General features: G+C 39.9%; 1 protein-coding gene across 2 annotated transcripts in view; it reads left to right on the plus strand.

The window, feature by feature from the left end:
* The window catches only part of CORO2A (coronin 2A), a 433064-nt gene that overhangs the window by 188598 nt on the left and 222080 nt on the right, over positions 1-22386 (plus strand). For both annotated transcript variants that reach the window (XR_015309352.1, XM_086961842.1), the window contains exons 3-4: positions 18924-19040; positions 20904-21053. Coding sequence is in view for 1 of the 2 variants with exons in the window: in XM_086961842.1 (XP_086817968.1) it covers positions 18924-19040; positions 20904-21053 (267 nt within the window). In the remaining variant the exon portion in view is untranslated. The remainder of the gene's footprint in view (positions 1-18923; positions 19041-20903; positions 21054-22386) is intronic.

Genomic DNA, 22386 nt, shown 5'->3' on the forward strand with positions numbered 1-22386 from the left:
CTTAAGAAAACTGAAACCCTTTATCTCTGAGACAGATCTAAAACTGGCTATCCAATCACTAGTCATCTCGAGGATCGAATACGGCTGCACCACATTAGCGGGCCTACCGAAAACATCCACAGCACCACTAAAAGCCTGCCTCAACGCAGCGGCGAGACTCATTACGGGAACGAAGAAATTCGATCACATATCTCCTCACCTGAAAGCACTAAACTGGCTACCTTACGAGGCTAGAATTCAAATGAAGATGGCCTGTATTACGCACAAAGCGGTTCAATACAACACGCCTAGATACCTAGCCAAGAAACTTAAGCTCTCAGGAGGTAACAGAACAACTAGAAGCGCAAAAGATTTGCTATTACGACCAGCCTTTTTCCACAAGAGAAAGACCTACAACCGAGCATTCTCCGGAGCTGCCCCCAGAATCTGGAACTCACTACCTCCAAACATCAGGAAGTTTCAAAATACAGTAACATTCAAACGAGAACTGAAGAGCCACTTGATGAGTAAATACCCTACTTAGAGAAACCTACGGATCACTGGGATGATCACTTACGCTAACTGAGGGCTGTCCTCTCCATGGAAAATTTGAAGATCTGTATCGGATAATGAACTGATGCCGGGCTCAAGCCGAGACTTGACACATTACTGCTACCTCATATACGTGTGAACTTTTAACTATATCTCACGGTCAGACTATATAACTTCTACCTCACTTGATTTATTTTATCCATATACGTGTGAACTTATAACTATAGCTCTCAGTCATACTATATAACTTCTACCTCACTTGATTTATTTAAACATATTATCCTTGATATGCACTGGAACGCCTTATAACCCTACCTCAACGATCATGGTTTGTTAGCATGACACAAGCCAAGCCTTGCTCGCCATATAATGCTAATTGCACAGTCATTATGAATATATATATCTAATCTCATCCATACAGTATATTGCCTTCTACCTCATTATTCTTTTGTTGTTAGTACTGCTATTATAATGTCTATATGTAATTCTTTCCTTGTTAAGCGCTCTGATACCCACGGGTCTTGTCCGCGCTACATAAAACATTATAAATAAAATAAATAAATAAATAAATGCAGACGACACGCAATTATACATAAAGATCGCCTCCCTTGAGGACATTGACCTAATGAACAAGACACTAAAGGAAGCTTTGCGATGGTTAACAATGAACCATCTGAAATTAAACGCCCAGAAAACAGAATTCCTGCTAATTTCACCGACAAGGAGCCAATCTGAAGTCAAGGAATGGACTAAAATGGTGACGGCGCTGAATTGCACCCCGACCCTAGTTAACTCAGCCAAATCACTAGGAATTACGCTAGATGAAAACCTTGACATGAAAGACCATATTAATTCAATGGCCAAGAGCGCCCGCTTCCACTTGAATTACTTAAGAAAACTGAAACCCTTTATCTCAGAGACGGATCTCAAACTGGCTATCCAATCAATAGATATATCGAGGATCGAATACGGCTGCACCACACTAGCTGGCCTACCGAAAACATCCACAGCACCATTAAAAGCCTGCCTCAACGCAGCGGCAAGACTCATTACGGGAACGAAGAAATTCGATCATATATCTCCTCACCTGAAAGCACTAAACTGGCTACCTTACGAGGCCAGAATTCAAATGAAGATGGCCTGTATTACACATAAAGCGGTTCACTACAACACCCCTAGATACCTAGCCAAGAAACTTAAGCTATCAGGAGGTAACAGAACAACTAGAAGCGCAAGAGAGTTGCTATTGCGACCAGCCTTTTTCCACAAGAAAAAGACCTACAACGGAGCATTCTCTGGAGCTGCCCCCAGAATCTGGAACTCAATCCCGCCAAACATCAGGAAGATCCAAAATACAGTAACATTCAAATGAGAACTTAAGAACCACTTGATGAGTAAATACCTGACATAGAGAAACCTACGGATTACTGAGATGACCATTTACGCTAACAGAGGATTGTCCTCTTTATGAAAATTGGAAGATCAATACCTGACAATTGACTGTTGCCATGTTCAAGCAGAGGCTAGACACGCTACTGCTACCTCATATACCTGTAAACTTATAACTATATCTCTCAGACAAAACTATATAACCACTACCTCACTCTATGTATTCATCCTTATTATTCTTTATATGCACTGGAATGCCATATAACCCTACCTCACCGAGCCTTACTAGCCATCTAAGGCCAATTGCACATACATTAGGAATTTATATATCTAATCACGCCCACACATTTTATTGCCTTCTACCTCATATCTATTTTTGTTGTTATTAATGATATTATAATGTATATATGTTTAACATTAGGAATTTATATATCTAATTACGTCCATACACTATACTGCCTCTACCTCATATCTATTTTGTTGTTTTTACTACTATGATAATGTTATATGTCATTCTTTACCTGTTAAGCGCTCTGATACCCACGGGTCTTGTCCGCGCTATACAAAACTCTATAAATAAATAAATAAATAAAAATAAAAAAAGCACAAGCGATGCCAGGGAATCCTATTCTCAACCTTTTGTAAGTATTGGGTATTCCTGTAGCCTCATAACTCAGCTCCCTAGGAGCCAATGGCCACAGCTTCGAAGCTGTAAGTACTTATTGCTGATTCCGCCAATCTCCTATCAAAGGAGTGCACAAAAATAAATAGTTGTGCTTGAACACTTGTTGATAGTTGCTTAACCCAGTTCAGCTTCTTATCTATACGATGTCAAGATAATCAAATAGATCAACTCTCTCCAAGTTTGCTCCGCATAGTTTGAAAGTTGAAAGAGCTTGCTTTCGAGTATTGATAAGTAGGTTTGTTGAGATATGTATACTTCTTTTTAACCTTGGAGAAATCTATGGATAACCATCTCAGTCAGTGAAAGGAGTACCTCATCGTCCACAAACAGTAGGTTGTCACCATCTATCTTCAGCACGTCCAAGTTCATATCAGTGAGAGACTTGCTGGCATAGTTGATGAATAGGTTGAAGAATATGGGGACAAGGACACACCCTTGTTGTACTCCTATTTTGCAAGTTAAGCTCAGGTGTACATTCACTGCTTGGGCTATATCCCACCTGTGTCTTGCTTCCCTGAAACAATTGCAGAGATGAGCATAACCGGTATACTAAATGTTGAGGTGCACATAGCCAAGTTCTGTACATGAAATCAAAGGCAAATTCAGGTCAATAAAGTCCATATACAGAGGAACTTTCTGAATTGTGGTGTATTTTAAGTATGTTAACTACAACCTCATGGCTAAGTCTACAGTCCCAATTCTTTTCCAAAATCCAGCTCGGAGATCGGATGGTATTGTTTTCCTCGATCTAGTCCTGTAGACAATTTTTAAGAAGCTGCTTGCTGTAGATTTTTCCGGCTCCATTTAAAACTGTTCTTAATATTGGGGACCACAATGTAGGATTATTCAGAAAAAGTCTGATTCTTTATAATGCTCTTTTATCAAATGACTTTGCACTTTATAGCTAATAATAAAAATTATGTTTTATTTGATTTCTCCATTATCTTTAGTAAAGATTGCCTTGTAATCTCTGACTTCAGTATTCTAAAGAAGGCTTGTCTTTGATTATCCATTTACTAATTGTTTCTGAAAATCTTATGTTCCTTTGCATTGTTTCATGTTAGTTTTTCTCATGAATGCACTGCTGTGCAGAACCTGAGTTTATCTCTGTGTCGCTGTGGAATACAACATGAGTTCTCACATGTAGAACTTTGGAGCAGGGGGTTCTTTCTTGTAAATTTAGTGAAACCTACCTGCCAGTGATTGGAGATGATTCATATTGCTCCGGTTGTCATCCACCTTGAAGAAGTAGTTTTTCTACACTGCTGACAGCCTTTACCAGATGAAAGGATCCATGTGTGAGGTGGCATACTATTGATAAGACCCAGCAAGAGTTGGACTGGCCCATAGGGCGAAGTGTGACTCAATGGTTAGAGCGGCAGACCCTGATGCAGAGGTCTAGCCCGGGACCAGGGTTCAATTCCCCGCCTCGGCGGGTCTTGGGCTCATAAAATTCCACGGACCTGATAATTCTCGCCTCGGTGCCTATTCCAATCATGGAGTCCCACTCTGCAACTCTGGGCAATAGCTTGCTTAATCTCCACAACGGCCCCCACAACGCTAAGGATGCCTGGCCTCCACCTTGGGGGTGCCCAGGAGTGGACGCCTCACTGGGAAAGCCAGGATGGGTTCCACAGCGGTATTCGTACAAGCGCCTTGAGACCCTTGCGGGTGAGTAGTGCGCTATACAAGTATCAATTTTATAGGGCAAACAGGCAGTGCCTGGTGGGCTAGAATCACAGATCAGTGTGGGGCTGTTTTTTTAGCAGTTTGTTGACCTGTTCTATCACCAGGGGTCTGGTTTTTGCTGATGATTTTTTCCGATATTAAAACAAACGTTTCCTGTAGCAAACACAAATGCATGTAGCCTCTCATACCTTGCAAAATACTCAACAGATTGCCATGACAATTTAAAAACTGGCCTGATTTTCAAATGTGGACCAAATTTGAAGCTATCTGGTTCGCTAATATGTGCCACTTTTATTTCGATGCCTGGGCCTATTTCTTGTCACAGAAGAAGGCTGGACTCAGATGCCACATGGCTTAGGAAGACTTATGTTGCACAGGTGAGCTACTGCTGCTTGCCAGCTTATGCTGTAAGGGGTCCCACTTGGAGCATGTTTAAGGCTGAGGTGAAGCAGACGGTACACAGACAAAATATTGAGTATTGAATATCGACCTACCAAAATATCGTGTATGAAATATCGAAGGTGCAGAATATCGATGTCAAGAATATCGTTGGACAGAATATCGACCCTAAGGTAAGTAATGTCGAAATTCTTTATATCGATGTATTTAATATCGAAGTTAGTAATATCGATAGCATATATATCGATGTCACTAATTTCGATGACACTAATATCGATATTTGTATTATTTTATTGTTTTTTATTATGTATGTGTTATATGTTTAACTTAAGTATTTAAAATAATTATTATTATATGTGTATTAATTGTATATATTAATAAATTTATTTATAAGCAAATTATATGTTTTAGTACCGGAGCGGGTTGTGGGTTTATAGGGGAATAGGGTGGGAAGTAATTTAATTATGGTAAATTGATTATTAATTAGTAGGAATAATTAATAAATTATAATTAATTGGTAATTATTTTAAATTAATTGGAAATTAATTTTAAATAACTGATTAATTGATAAATATGTTCTGTAGCGGGTTGTGGGTTTATAGGGAAATAGAGTGGGAAATAATGTAATTATGTTAAATTAATGATTAATTAGTAGGTATTATTAAATAATTTTAAATAATTGGTAAATAAATTTAATTAATTGGTATTTCATTTTAATTAATTGATTAATTGATATATATGTTCTGTAGCGGGTTGTGGGATTATAGGGGAATAGGGTGGGAAGTAATTTAATTATGTTTAATTAATTATTAATTAGTAGGAATTATAAATTATTTTTAATTAATTGTTAATTCATTTTAATTAATTGTTAATTAATTTTAAGTAATTGGTAATTAATTTTAATTAATTCATAAATGGATAAATGTGTTATGTTGCGGATAGTGGGTTTATAGGGGAATATGGTGGGAAGTAATTTAAATTTCATTAAGTTATAATGTTTTTAAAATAATTGTTTTGTTAATAATATAATTGTTAATTAATTATTAATTGGTAATTAACTATTATAAAATAGTATTTTTTAATATTTATTATTTGTTAAGTCTTTTTAGCTAAGCATGTTTTTTATAATTATGTATAGGTATTGTATATGGTTTATATTTATTTAATAGTTTATATTTTTATTATAAAAAAAAGCTTTTATTTATAAGTATGTTATTTTAATCCCTACGCTATCCAACACGTTCCCTACTGTTGCACTCTCTGGAGTGGGAATAATAATTTTTAACCCTATGCTATCCAGCGCTTTCCCTACTGTTGCACTCCCTGGAGTGGGAACAGTAATTTTTACCCCTACGCTATCCAACTCTTTCCCTACTGTTGCACTCTCTGGAGTGGGAATAGTAATTGTTATCCCTACGCTATCCAATGCTTTCCCTACTGTTGCACTCTCTGGAGTGAGAATAGTAATTTTTACTCCTATGCTATCCAACACTTTTCCTACTGTTGCATTCTCTGGAGTTGGAATAGTAGTTTTTACCCCTACGCTCTCCAACGCTTTCCCTACTGTTGCACTCTCTGGAGTGGGAATAGTAATTTTTACTCCTACGCTATCCAACGCTTTCCCTACTGTTGCACTCTCTGGAGTGGGAACAGTAATTTTTACCCCTATGCTATCCAACGCTTTCCCTACCGTTGCACTCTCTGGAGTGGGAACAGTAATTTTTACCCCTACGCTATCCAACGCTTTCCCTACTGTTGCACTCTCTGGAGTGGGAATAGTAATTGTTATCCCTACGCTATCCAACGCTTTCCCTACTGTTGCACTCTCTGGAGTGGGAATAGTAATTTTTACTCCTACGCTATCCAATACTTTCCCTACTGTTGCACTCTCTGGAGTTGGAATAGTAATTTTTACCCCTACGCTATCCAACGCTTTCCCTACTGTTACACTCTCTGGAGTGGGAATAGTAATTTTTACTCCTACGCTATCCAACGCTTTCCCTACTGTTGCACTCTCTGGAATGGGAATAGTAATTTTAAACCCTACGCTATCCAACGCTTTCCCTACTGTTGCACTCTCTGGAGTGGGAATAGTAATTTTTACTGCTACGCAATCCAACGCTTTCCCTACTGTTGCACTCTGTGGAGTGGGAATAGTAATTTTTACTCCTACGCTATCCAACGATTTCCCTACTGTTGCACTGTCTGGAGTGGGAATAGTAATTTATACTCCTACGCTATCCAGCGCTTTCCCTACTGTTGCACTCTCTGGAGTGGGAATAGTAATTTTTACCCCTACGCTATCCAAAGCTTTCCCTACTGTTGCACTCTCTGGAGTGGGAATATTCATTTTTACTCTTACGCTATCCAATGCTTTCCCTACTGTTGCACTCTCTGGAGTGGGAATAGTAATTTTTACTCCTACGCTATCCAACGCTTTTCCTACTGTTGCTCTCTCTGGAGTGGGAATAGCAATTTTTACCCCTACGCTATCCAATGATTTCCCTACTGTTGCACTCTCTGGAGTGGGAATAGTAATTTTTACCCCTACGCTATCCAACGCTTTCCCTACTTTTGCACTCTGTGGAGTGGGAATAGTCATTTTTACCCCTACGCTACCCAACGCTATCCCTACTCTTGCACTCTCTGGAGTGGGAATAGTAATTTATACCCCTACAATATCCAACGCTATCCCTACTGTTGCACTCTCTGGAGTGGGAATAGTAATTTTTACCCCTGCGCTATCCAACGATTTCCCTACTGTTGCACTCTCTGGAGTGGGAATAGTAATTTTTACTCCTACGCTATCCAACGCTTTCCCTACTGTTGCACTCTCTGGAGTGGGAATAGTAATTTTTACTCCTACGCTATCCAACACTTTCCCTACTGTTGCACTCTCTGGAGTGGGAATAGTAATTTTTACTCCTACGCTATCCAACGCTTTCCCTACTGTTGCACTGTCTGGAGTGGGAATAGTAATTTATACTCCTAAGCTATCTAAAGCTTTCCCTACTGTTGCACTCTCTGGAGGGGGAATAGTAATTTTTACCCCTACGCTATCCAAAGCTTTCCCTACTGTTGCACTCTCTGGAGTGGGAATAGTAATTTTTACTCTCACGCTATCCAATGCTTTCCCTACTGTTGCACTCTCTGGAGTGGGAATAGTAATTTTTACTCCTACGCTATCCAACGCTTTCCCTACTGTTGCACTCTCTGGAGTGGGAATAGTAATTTTTACCCCTACGCTATCCAACGCTTTCCCTACTGTTGCACTCTCTGGAGTGGGAATAGTAATTTTTACCCCTACGCTATCCAACGCTTTCCCTACTGTTGCACTCTCTGGAGTGGGAATAGTAATTTTTACCCTTACTCTATCCAACGTTTTATATAATTAATTTTAAAAATATTATAAGTATATTTAATTTTTTATATTTATTCCTTTTCATTAATGTTATTGTTTTATGTTTGTAAATGTATTTGTAATTTAGAATATAATTTATTAATTAATAAATTAGTAAAATAATTATTACAACTTATTTTTCAGTAAATATATATTATATATTTACTGTATACATTTAATTAATGTATCATTATTATATATGTATTATTTATTAATTGTAAACATTAATAGATACTTTTAACTATGTAGATTTTATTTATTAGTATGATTTACTTTATTTTACATTTATATTTTAAAAGAAAAAAACGATATTTTTAACATCGATATTTTTAACATCTATATAATTTTTTCGATATTTTTGTCCTTACCATGTTGTAGATAGGATGTCAATATTCTTGCCCTCAATATTTTTGACTCGATATTCCTGTAGGTCGATATTTAGTAGGTCGAAATTTTGTCAGTGATCCGAAGAAGACAATAAGCTTGCCTATTGGGGGATAAGACTTGTGAGCAGATGGTTCTGCCCATCTAATCTGTCTGGATTTTTAGCTTTTTGATCACCTGTTTTTTTACTTCTTTTACTGTGGATGAGCCTCACAATCTGTGACTCACCCACAGTAAACTTATTGTAAATGGACTACGCATGCTTACCACCAGTGTCTGCCTTTCAAGGTAAGGCCGTTCCGATAGAGCAAGGGTAAGAGGCACTTGGCTGGTTACACGTGAACAGGTGCACACTCATGTGCACATGTGTGAGGCTGCACATTGGAAGCTCCTGTGGTGTGCAACCCGGTTGCTGTGCACTGGTAGCCTGGCACAGAGGGGACTCTGCATGATGTATATCGACCTGGGGTAGGCCTCATAATGTTAGTGTACACTGTTAGGGAAAGTTAATGTGGTCTACCGTCTTAACTGTGGTGACACTCCATTGTACAAGTATGGGTCGGGCTGCCTTAGAGTGCAGGTTCACTACCCCTTAGCCTACTGACAGCATAGTCATATAGATTTTAGACTTAGGCTGAGTTCGGCAAAACACTTCTGGGCTACGCGTAGTTCCGCAAGCAGTGGAGTGCTTTAGGTTACACTGTTTCTGCTGATTTTTAGCACCAGGTGTTTGTCTTGTGCTGGAAAATCAGTGTGAACAGCATCATGCGCAGCGCTAGACGGTGCTGCTTCTTTCTGTGTTGGAAGAAATAAAAAAGGGATTTTACTTCCCAGTCATGTGATGAGAAATATGTTGCGTCTGAAGATATCAGCAGTTACAAGTTTGATTTGATTTGATCACAACAACAGTGAAGATAAATTCTGAAATGTAGCATTGGGCGTAAGAATGTTGACAAAAAGTGAGATGAGGTATACTGTTATTGAATGTGAGCTGTTGATGCTTGTGCAACACTTCAGCCACTGTTTGTGTAGTATGGAATTTAACGTGCTGACTTACCCTAAGCCTCTGCTTGGTGTACTTGATGCTAGAGGAGGAGGATCTCAACAGCATGGATAGCTCAACCCATGTTCCAAAGAAAGGGAGTATTTTATGAGTGTTTATTGTGTACAAAATGTAACAATGACTTGGCAAAAACTTGTTTAGAGTGAAGTGGTAAATGGTAGACAAAGGTGGGTGGAAATAGGTAATTGCTGCATTATCAGATTTGAAAAGGGTGGATTTTGATGGTCAGGGAGATATAGTGGGATGAGAGTGTCAGGCTGTTGTGCTAAACTATGTTTAACAAAGTATGCTGCAATAACACTTCAGAGACAGTCTTTATTTTTTCACTCTTGTTGGTGCATCCAGTACTGTGTATCTCTAGATACAAAGTTAGTGTTTTCATGCACTGCCTTTGCCAGGAAAGAATCAATTTAAATCACTTTACATTGCCCATAAATCATTCCACAACCTAGGTCCCCCATCCTTAGAAACGTCATCCAGCACTACCAGCCCAACCGAGCCCTCCGATCCAAATCCCTTAATCTGGCATCCATTCCCAAAGTAAAAAAAAACAGAAGTGGTGGTCGTCAATTTTCCTTGCACACCGCCAAACTCTGGAACTCCCTCCTGCCCTATCTTCGTGCCGAACCCAACCATTTCTACTTTCGCAGATCCCTTAAAACACTGCTGTTCTCTTAACGTGTTCTGATCATCTGCCTCTGTCTATCTTAAGCGCTGGGAGGCCTCCAGGTAGCCATGCGCTATATAAATACCACTAATTTTCAATTTCAATGAATCAGTGGGGCGAACTGAATGCTGGGATGTGAGGAATGTACTCCAACACTCATTTTCTTTGAAAAGGCTCTTTTGAGCTAGTGAGAAAACAAACTCTGGCTAATTTACCCACGTCCAGTGAGTGGTAGAGAGACCTGAGAAGACTATGGGCAGCATTTCCAGAACCTCCAAAAGAATGTGTTTCTCTCTATTGAAGAAGGACAACTATCCTGAAAAACATGTCTAGAGATACACAACACTGGCTACAGCAACAAGGGTGAAAAACTAAACACTCCTTCTAAAGTAAGTGTTATTGTGCACTGCATTTACCATGATGCATCAGGGCAAACTGAATGCTGAAATGTGAGGCAGTGATCTCCCACCCTTTTTGTTTGAATTGACTCACTTGATCTAATGAGCTGATGAGCTCTGGCATGTGCACCTGCACCCAATTAGATGTACAGAGAACTGAGAGGACTTTGGTAAGAATTTCCTGATTCCCAAAAAGAGTATGTTGCTCGCTGCTAAAGAAGGACTTCTATCCTGAAATATATGTCTAGAGATACACAGTTGTGCTCCCACCATCTTCTTGTTTGTATTTTGTTTATTGTCAAAGGCAAAGAAAATACGCTTTTTCTCATTCAAAACAAGATGCACTGAAAGTGCTGGGATCGAGTTTTTAAAGCAAGGCATGAGGGTTGGAAAGTCAGTTGGTCTCCCTGAGAACAAAAAAGTCCAACCAAGACAGTATTTCAATGTAGGTTGACAGATAGCAGTGGAAGGTATTCACTCCTTCACTGAACTGTGTGTTGCTTTAGCCAGGAGGGTGCAGAGGCAGTGAGGAGGGAGAGCTGTGCAATCCCGCTTACACATGTAAAGTATACAGACTCACACTGCATGAACATATGGTGTGGCCATTCTCATTGTTAAAGTTAACTGGATTTTACATGGAAAAATATAGTTTAAGGAATGTGCAGGCACAGTGTCAGAAATATCAATACCGAATTGAAAAAAAAGGGATGGTGGGGGGGCTGAAAAGGGGGGTGGGTGATGCGACAAAGAGCAGAGGAGGAGGTGGTAGGTTCAAAGCTTGAACATAAATAAATCAATTGTGTGGAAGGAGTGCGAGGGAGGAACGGAGACAGTCCGAAAACGTGCACTCATGTTGAGTGCTTAAACGTATATTTAAAAAAAGTTCTTTCGGAAGCACGCAGCCAGTGGTAGGACTATGGATGCCAGATAATGGCCGCCAGCCGGAGACTGTACCTGGTCCAAGCTCCAGGGAACAGCAGATGAAAGCGAACACTGATGATGTGACCATGAGGCTGCTGATCAGTAAGAAGCAAGAAACGAGTGACCACAAAGCCTATGAATGGTAAGTAATGGGCGGGCTGTAAGCCCCTTTTAAGATTTTGTTTTTTAATTACAAGAGAATTCACAAGCTCAGGGCAAGCATTATGCAGGGCTAAACCTAACACTAAGGAACAGCGCATGCAGGTTAAATGAAAAATGTATCAATATTTTAAAGATGGAGGAGAGGTGGTGAGAATAAATCTTCCTTGTGTTGTGCTTAAAGGAGGTTCCAAGTTTGGCACTTCTGTGCCACAAATTGTGGTTGGGAAGAATTTTGTATGGTCAAAGGATTACAGTGTTAAAATGTAAGTCTTATTTTGTTGAGCGCAGTGTTTGTATGAGGAGTGTGTAGCTGAGTGGGTGGATGATTGAAAAGAATGGTATAGTGCAGAGAATGTCCAGTGTAAACAATTAGAAATTAATGGAAATGTTGATTCAGAGCTACGGGAAATGCCTGATACGTTTTCTTGTTTGTGTATGGAGGTTTCCTGGTTTGTTCAATTTGTTGTAATGGGGAATGTCTGACACGTGGTAGTAGATTTTATGCCTGCACTGCTGTGCAGGAACTTTGTTTATCTTTGTGTCAGTGTTGAATAAAGTGTGAGTTGTAGCACGTGTAACATTGTAACAGAGCAACCATTTCTAAGTCAGTTGGTGAACACTCGCTGGGCTCAGGGACATTTTAAGGATTTTTGGGGCCCATGGAAAAACCTATTTTGGAGCTCCCTGTTCAGACCAGCTTTAAATATATTGCATTTTTTTCTGCTAAATTGAGCCCTCGTGATGAAAATATTGATTTATACCTTGACGTTTCAGAAACGTGGCATACTAGTAGATTAAAATGCTATAGCATCAACAAATTATTCATTTAACGTGTAACAGTTATAAGAATGATAAATGTTATTTAAGTAACTTCTTATTACCACATTCTGTTGGTTTTGAAATATACTCATCACCCATTTTTAATTGTTCATTACTCAAGCGTCAAGACTATTGAGCGGATTAATTTGAGAGCAAGATAGCCTGCAATGACCCTTGGACACAATGCGAGAAGCAACGCCTTCTGATCTTCAGTCATAGAGTTTGACGACTCCCTTGGAACATCCAAGCCTCTCATCCCACTTGTCTTCAGCCAAGTTATACTCCAAAGACTGGTCCTGTTTGATGATATGATCTCCTCAAACTGAAATGTCTAACTTCACGTTTATTTCAATGTTACTCGTAAATGGACAACCTCAGCTTCGTGTTTTGACAGTGAGTCCCCTACCAGTGCCTCAGCCAAACAGTCGCGGCCAATTGGGGTTTGTGATGGGTGTTACCCTGTTTATATGCCAAGTTCCTATAACTGCAGCTAACTAGCTATAACCACATCCTAGTGTCTATAATTGCTTTTCAAAGATCTTCAGAGTCTTTTGAAATAACAGCAAGGGCTTGCATATATTCTGAACCTCAAGCGTCGTGCTGCATTGAAAATGCTTTATAAGTTTAGGCTGGTAAGCGTGTTCTAGTTGCTGTGATGTAATGTTTTAACTTGTTATACTTAGTATAATGTCCATGTAGTGAGTCCAGAGCCACTGGTTGCATTCCATGGCATGAACACTCTGTGTTGGAGTGTAGATTCTTGATATCGAAGGGAGAGAGAGGAAGCTTGCTCAAGAAGCTCCTCCTTGAAGTGTTGGGGCCTTATTAATATAGAATCTAACAGAATTTCCTGTATTCATCAGTATTTCCATCAGTATTCCCTACAAAATTTGTAGAACTGAGACGGCTGCCATTTCCTAGGGCGTATCCTGCACCACACGGCTACACTGCATTATGAAGCTACTGTTGAGAATTGCACTATTCTAGCCCAGCCGCAATCTTGGTCAATTCAACATGAGAACTGTTGTGGGTGAGCAGTGACTTTGTGAATTTTCGGTAACGCTGTGCCGCTTAGCATACTTTTTTTGTGTGCGTGTGCTGAACGAAATTCGTTTTGCTTTGTTTATTTCAAAGCACACGCAGGTCTCCATCAACGAAATCAGCCCCCACCGCAGTGAAATCAGTCCCCAGCTCGGCAGCATTCCAAAACGCCCGGTAGTCAGTCCGGCCCTGACCCTCCCCCGCACCAAAAAAAAAAGAGTCGCTGAGGCTGTGCCAATGTCCCGGTTGTTTTCACACCTCTTACTGAACATCGGCTGCTTACAGCCACCAAAGAGAAGCTGGAAAGCCACTTTGTGTCTGTCAGATGGTTTCATTAGTGTGACCTGCGATAGCAGCTGTACCTGGCTGGGTATAGCTGTCCCCCCGGGCACCGATGTGTGCTGAATCAGCTCTCAGTTTATCTTATGTTCATCTGTTGAAACGTTTATTGTTTGTATTTCAAAATAATACCATTATTCCATTATTTCTGAACATTTCATTTATTTCTCATGAAACTGTTTTCTTTTTCAAGACATTATTTTCGTTATTTCTCATAATACATCCAATGCATTTCGGCAGTGGGATCTGCCTTCATCAGGGAAATAATTGATCTAAAAATAAAAAATGTGCGTATTTTCAATATAACATGCTATGATATTTTATGCATCTACAACTTAACTTTATACATTTCAATCAAATTGTCATTTTTGTTTCGCTAAGGGACCTTTGAAAACCTCTGTTCTTCAAGTATCTGAGACTAAATGTGCTTTCCTCGTTTAGCCATGCATTACGCTCGTTTCCTGCTCTTAGTTACCTGCCATCTATGTTGCGAGGTTTACCTTTAGAATTATACGCCTCGCATTACGCGCTGGTTATATCACATTTTCAAAAAACGCCAGCGCGTCTGTCTTCCATGTAACACTAGTGACGGTTACTCCGGCTCCAGTTAATGCTCCTATTTAACGCGCTTAGTTAAAGTTACAAGTAATGCGGCTTACCACGGCGTTTCTGTCTTCCACGCCATTCCTCTACGGACTGGTTCTTTTCGGTTTACGCCCCTAGCGCATGCGCACTATTAAATTCTCGCGGACCCGTTTTTTTTGTTATTTCACTAACTTTACTGTTCTGTGTTGGGGGATCAAAACCAGGGCTCGTACTACTATGGGTATACGCTGCTGATACGCTAGCACAATGTTTATACAAAATCACTGTGGAAATGTACAATGGTGTGTTAATGATGGGTTGCTAAACTGAAAAAATTATAAGTAACAAAGAAATTCAGTCCTTTCATTGAGTCCACCAGGTTTTAGGCTTCCCAACTTATAAATCCAATAGTTCTCTTGTTTTAGCAATTTGTTTTTGTTTGTGGAACTTTCCGTTCTGGGTAGCATTTCCAATACGCATACTCGTAATTGGCCAACATTATGTTGTTTCTCAGTGAAATGTTCTGCCACACTCGTTTTGTTGGATTTGAGTCTAATTGTACTCTTGTGTTCGTTTATGCGGACTTTCAGTTTTCGTTCAGTGTGGCCTACATAAACGTCTCCACAGGGGCATTTAATCATATAGATTAAGTTACTTGAGTCGCATGTTGCATTTACTTTTAAGGGTATAGGAAAGCCCTTTTGTGGGTGTGTTATATTTGATCCTTTGATGATGTTATTACACGTGTTACAATTATAACACGGTATAGTACCTCGAAATTTGGTGACTGTGTGACTTTCCTCCTGTGGTTTTAAAAAATCTGCTAGGTTTTTTGCACGGGTGTGTGCAAATATCGGTTCCTCTGAGAAGATTCCTTTGAAGTCAGGTTCCATTACGAGCATTGACCAATGTTTCTTGATGATCTTTTTAAATTGGGTGCTAACCGTTGAAAATTTGCTTACACATGTGATACGGTTGCTAGGTGTGGTGGTTTTCCGTACTAATAAGTCTTGTCTGGATTTTTGTTGGGCACGTGTAAATGCCGTTTCGGTGATTTCTGGAGGGTACCCTCTTTCTATAAATCTTTGTTTCATTGCTTTCATTTGTACATTACATGTTGAGGCTTCTGAGACCACTCTCTTTACCCTTAACATCTGGGAATACGGGAGATGTTTTTTGAGTGCTGGTGGGTGGTGGCTGTTGTATAACAACAGATTGTTTCTGTCTGTTTGTTTCCGATATAAGTTTGTGGAAAATTTGTTAGACTCTTTGGTTATTTCTACATCGAGATATTGGATGGTGAGTTCTTGGATGTTCCATGTGAATCCAATTTGATCCATTTGGGAATCTAATATTTGTAATTGTTGTTCCAGTTGGTTCTTTGAGCCCTTCCATATCAAAAATATGTCGTCTATGAATCTTACATACATAGCTATGTTGTTGATCCAAATGGTGTCTTGGTGTACATAGGTTTCTTCAAAAGCTGCCATGAACAGATTTGCATACGCCGGGGCGGCGCAATTTCCCATTGAGGTTCCGCTTTGTTGCATATACCATTTGTTATTCTGTTCAAAATAGCTATGTTGTGCTAGCGTATCAGCAGCGTATACCCATAGTAGTACGAGCCCTGGTTTTGATCCCCCAACACAGAACAGTAAAGTTAGTGAAATAACAAAAAAAACGGGTCCGCGAGAATTTAATAGTGCGCATGCGCTAGGGGCGTAAACCGAAAAGAACCAGTCCGTAGAGGAATGGCGTGGAAGACAGAAACGCCGTGGTAAGCCGCATTACTTGTAACTTTAACTAAGCGCGTTAAATAGGAGCATTAACTGGAGCCGGAGTAACCGTCACTAGTGTTACATGGAAGACAGACGCGCTGGCGTTTTTTGAAAATGTGATATAACCAGCGCGTAATGCGAGGCGTATAATTCTAAAGGTAAACCTCGCAACATAGATGGCAGGTAACTAAGAGCAGGAAACGAGCGTAATGCATGGCTAAACGAGGAAAGCACATTTAGTCTCAGATACTTGAAGAACAGAGGTTTTCAAAGGTCCCTTAGCGAAACAAAAATGACAATTTGATTGAAATGTATAAAGTTAAGTTGTAGATGCATAAAATATCATAGCATGTTATATTGAAAATACGCACATTTTTTATTTTTAGATCAATTATTTCCCTGATGAAGGCAGATCCCACTGCCGAAATGCATTGGATGTATTATGAGAAATAACGAAAATAATGTCTTGAAAAAGAAAACAGTTTCATGAGAAATAAATGAAATGTTCAGAAATAATGGAATAATGGTATTATTTTGAAATACAAACAATAAACGTTTCAACATATGAACATAAGATAAACTGAGAGCTGATTCAGCACACATCGGTGCCCGGGGGGACAGCTATACCCAGCCAGGTACAGCTGCTATCGCAGGTTGAAATAATATCTCTCCAGACGGGGAGAGAGCCCCGGAGGCACGTAAACTTCGAGCAATTTCCAGTAGAAATAGCGGTGCTCCACCCTACACTTTCAGTATTACACTTCATTAGTGTGACGCCATTACCTTGTTCTACATATTATGTACAGATGAAATGCATTTGTTCTTTTTTGGTCAGGCCGGTGATTTGTATATTGTTAGCTGCGTTGTACTTTGTGTTCTCTTGTTGCTCTGTCCAACAAGTACTCGCTCCTTAGCAGTAAACAGAGCCATGACATTCTCACAATGATGGTTGAATACATGGACTCCTTCCCTGGCAGATTCCCAAGGATAGCCAAAGCAAGCAGAACAGCAGGGATGATAAGATAAAATGAGTATTTATACAGAAGCATATGTGCACCTGGTGTCTGGTATCCCTGATGAAGGGAATAGTGTACAGCGAACCAACACTGCCTCCAGTTATCCAGTATGCTATATTTGTCATGTAATTAAAAAAAAATTCTGAAGTGGTATGGTGCTGCTGCTTGAACTTTGTGTCACTGGTTCTTGATAACCAAATGTGTTGTTTAAATGTTTTTGTTATTTTGTATTTTTTTTTTTGCATCACATTCTACAAAAAAAAGGAAAAAATGCCGCTGCCTAAACCTGGTGACCGTATGCTTGCAATAAAGTATAAAAAAATGTAAAGAAAAAGATCCATATACTTGTATTAGAACAGTACAAATGCTACCTAGTGGATTTACTTAAAACAGATATCGATTACGGGCTTCATTTATGAAAAGTGACGCATTGCTGCGAGAAAACAGCGATGCGTCACTTTTCACTGCGCCCTCCTTGCGACACCAATGATGCGTCATATTTACAGTACATAAGATATTGACGCATTTGTGTCCTAGAAATGGCGCAGTCAAATCTTATAGATTTCAATGCGTCACCTCTATGACCCTTTCTTGCATCGCAACGCCCCCCTGCATACATTATACCTGGTGCAGGTATAATGTGGCGCAGGGGTTTACAAAGTGACGCATCTGCCTAGATGCGTCACTTTGTAAATATGGTGCAACAAGGTGCATTTTTTACTCCGCTGGTGCGTCACAAAAAGTGACGCACCAGTGGCGTAAAAGTGACACGTGGGCTCATAAATAAGCCCCATAGTTTTTTATTTTAATGCACATTACAGGAAAATATGATTTTTTTAATTAGCTCAAAAATGCTTTTGGCTACTAATTACGTGAAAGTAACTTGAAGACACAGGCCTTGCTTACGATTGCATTGGTGACTTCGGAACTGCTGTTACTGCACACATTGGAATTAGGAGATTTCCGGCGAACACGGCACCCCGTGCAGGTACATTTTGTTAGGCCAAACCTGTTGATAGTTTGTGGGGGGAAATGTCCGGTGTATGTGGTAAGCAATGAAATACACATTTCATGCTTCATTTAAGGGGGAAAAATACTTGGATTAGGTCAATTTTGTTGGTGCAATATTGCTTCCAAAACATAGACTTTCATAATTGTGACCTTAGTTTAAACACAATAAAATGTGTTAAAAAAATGGAAAGAAAAAAGTGGATTAGAGTATTGACTCTCCAGCCCTGGCACTGAAGTGTTCTTCTTTTTTGGACGGGTATGTATATGTGATCAGGCAAACTACAGTCACACCGCCTCGTACTGTGGTGGGTGGAAATAAAATGTGAATATGTGTATGTCTGTGTGAACCAGGTGCACCATCGAGGGCAGGTTAGGAAAACCAGGATAAATGGAGAAACCAGAATTGAAAAAGAAGCTGCAATACTTTACTCTGAGATTAAGAGACATGGAGTGGGGGTAAGGAAGAACGAGGCATGAGGTGGAATCAAAAGTATGCAGCCTTGGTAGTTGGCACCCCTGGCACTAGGCAACGCTGTCAGTGGGATGCTGTGTAAAACTCTGAGGCTCGCACTTTTTTTTTTACACACATTTAACATTTATTATATGAATGGTATGTAATAATTTTGAGTCTTTCCTTGTTTTTTAGACTGGAAAACTCGATCCCCATCATCCGAAAGTCTGCGGGCACAAGGGCAACGTCCTGGACATAAAGTGGAACCCTTTCGATGACTTTGTAATAGCCTCATGCTCCGAGGATGCCACGGTAAGGCGCTAGATCACTGGAGCCCTTGTCTTTCGGCTGTGAACATTGAACCCGTAGCTAGCTGGGCGGACCTTTCGTTAGCACATATATAGACTGTTTGCATCAGTAGTCATAAGGGAAGGCGACTGATTTTGCTGAATATCTCAGCATGTGATCTAGGAGGACATGGAGTGGAATGTTTGGCATCCGAAAGCCTGGCCTAGTTTGCCTGCAATGCAGGACAGTGACATTCAAGAGCACGTTCTTTGACACAGTTTAAGTTAGCCTAATAATAAATGCTGCTGTGTACAATTTGGTAACTGTTAACAAAGGCAATTAAAGAAGAAATGGCAGACTTTCTTGAAAAACCAAAATGTACTGCTGGAGCCGCAATCTTTTCACACGACTAGCGAATTAAATAACTTTGGGAGGTAAATAGGTCATAAATAGAATGGCAGTCTGGGCGGAAATATAACCTAAGCTAATAACTAAAACGAATAGAGGGGCCGTAAAAGGGAGACGTGAAATTAAAACGCCCATCAAGGGGCTGTATATAAAAATTAACAATCGGTTACCAACGAACGTTGCACATACAACAAGGATAGCAAAAGTATAATTGGGTGCAAAAGCACATAGAAGCGAGCAACATCTTAAACAATGCACTGAAACCTTGCAAATACACTGTCAGGGTTCCAGTGTGAAAGCCCAAAACAGGAAAAAAGACCAAAATCATGATATAAAAGTCAAAAAGTAAATACAAATATTAAAGAATAGAAACCAATCCAAAACAAAATAAATACATGCAAAGATAACAGACGGGCATCCTTCTGCACCATGGGGCCAAATACCCTAAGAGAGGTTCACATATGTGAGTGTGTGTCACCAATTCTCAAGGGGATATGTACATATTGAGGGATTTCATTGTTCTGCACGGAGTTACACAACCGCTCCACACATGTTTACAGAGCATGCACCAGACATTCTATTTTCAAAGGCTGCACCTATCCAAAGGGTTTTAGGAGAATGCTGTGGCCCACTTTTAGGATCAGAGCAGTGGTGTTCATCTATGACAATAAAGTCCCCATCAATCTTTATCAGGGCAGTTTCAATTCCTTACATGTGTAGATGATTTAATCTCTCTAGACTTCCCTCTCTTTTACAAAGATAGAGGAGGTTTGAAGTAACCCCATGGATAGCAGGTGTCGCAGACCAGCCTTGTATTTCTTTAGATCTTTGGTGTTGAAAGCCTGTTTTACACAAGGAATTATCCTCTTGCAGACCAATACCTTCTCTTGAGGACAGATACCTTTATGTGGCTCTTGATGTCCAACGCAAGTATGAGGCTGCCCAACAGGTCCCTCTTGGATATTTTGATCTTAAATTGCATCTTATCACTTCATCCAATTTTATAGAGCCAGAGATGGAGAGAGTAAATTCCAACGCGCGTGAGATAATTGAGTACGGGTTAGATTGAGTTTTCAGGATTTTTGTTATGTTTGATTTAAAGAGAATTGCCAGGTACTCGCTGTTGGAGGGTTTCTAGGTTATTGAGTGTGCTAAAATATTGAGAAATGATTTTGAAGATGCCAGTTTACTCCCAGTACTAATGCAGTCTCCAAGTACCTTTTGACTGCTGAAAGATAGAGTACGCTGTGGTATATTAAACAGCTGATTGGACTCGAGCACAAAGGGAACAGCATCCTCTGTAGGCCATCAGACAACATATTCTTACCAAATATCACCAGGCAGAATGTTTACTTCTCAAATTTTCGGGTGAAAAGACTCAAAGAATAAACTTACTGATACTAAGATGGCACGTAGTGGAGACTTTCAGACAACTTGTTTTGTTATATTTACCTTTTCCATTGTTTGCTTTTTTGCAAGGTAAAAATCTGGGAAATTCCAAAGCATTTCCTGTCGAAAAGTATCACGACTGCTACAAAAGAGCTCCTAGGTCACTCTCGAAGGGTTGGACTCATCGAGTGGCACCCCACTGCAAGCAACATTCTCTTCAGCACTGGTTATGACTACAAGGTATAGGGATCCTTTTATCAGAATTATATACGTTTCCCATTCCGTTTTACGAAAAGCTCTTAATGCTCTTTCATTTATTGTATGATGTCAGCACAGAGTACATGCTCACCTTTGTGTTTAGAGTCACCCTGGTGACTGCTTTACTAATGAATTAATTTATTAATGTCTTTTATGATGGAATATCTCAAAATAAAGACGTATGAACTAAACTGAACTGACTGCTTTACAGGAAAAGGACATCAAGCACCATCCTCCGCCAATGTAATGCTTGTAATATTGGCCTCTCACGTGTTTGCATGTGCATGCTTTTGGGTCTATCACTGTGTGAAGTAATAAAAGGTTCATGATCAACTCCTTCCAACATTCTCCACAGTGCATCAAAGAGAATACAGATGTTAACCCGTTAAGCGCCCTGCAAATTCCACCCCAGTGCGGACGTTCCATTGCGCGAACGGGATCGGAACGTTCAGCGGACGTGCGCAGCACTAGCGAGGTAGTGCACGCGACGTCCGCCGAACGTTCGCAGCACTTAAAGGGTTAACTACAGGGGAATAAGTCATTTTCTTACATGTCTGTTGATAACATATCAGTGTTTGTTTTGATATCTTTGTGTCCGTGTTAACATTTTGTATTGTCCATACATCAACTAGCCTGATGGGCTACCACATGTTTCCACAACATGTCTGAGATCAAATGCCATTGTCTGAGGACATCTATCCAAGGTACCCTTCATATCACAAAGTCTAGACTTGGCTTAAATATCTTGGTAACACTGATATTAAATTAGGGCAGCATCAGAGTCAAAGGGAATTGGAATTCAACTACATTTCCTCTTCTTTACCCGCTCTCCATATTACATTTAATTTCAGCCCTTTTTACGACATAATTAAAGCAGGTACTCTGCACTGGGCATTGCTTCTAATCTACTACCTTGTCAATTGTCTTTGTCTATACAAGGCAACCAAAATAATCCTCCTCTCCTAGACAGTGCCGCTCAGCAGGCAAATCTTGGAAACTAAGCGCCATGTTTTTCCAATGGCTATCAATAGGCAATTGTTTGCTGTTCTATAGTATGAAAATAGGTCTTCACATTAGAAATTTAGGAGGCGATTGTCACTGTGCTGCCCTGTACCTCAGAATTGTAACCTGTTAAAACCAATCAATCTCATGGAGTGCTCTTGGGTGACATGCATTCCGTATAAAACTATGAAACTGTATCGACATGAATTTAGTATTGACAAATCTTTCTGCAAGAAGTAGTCCTGGAACCAATGAGCATCAGACAATGCTTGATTCGCGCTCCAATTACAGATGTCTCTGATGTTCTCAACCG

This window comes from Lissotriton vulgaris, chromosome 3_1, assembly GCF_964263255.1.
Source record: "Lissotriton vulgaris chromosome 3_1, aLisVul1.2, whole genome shotgun sequence".
NCBI classification, from domain to species: Eukaryota; Metazoa; Chordata; class Amphibia; order Caudata; family Salamandridae; genus Lissotriton; species Lissotriton vulgaris.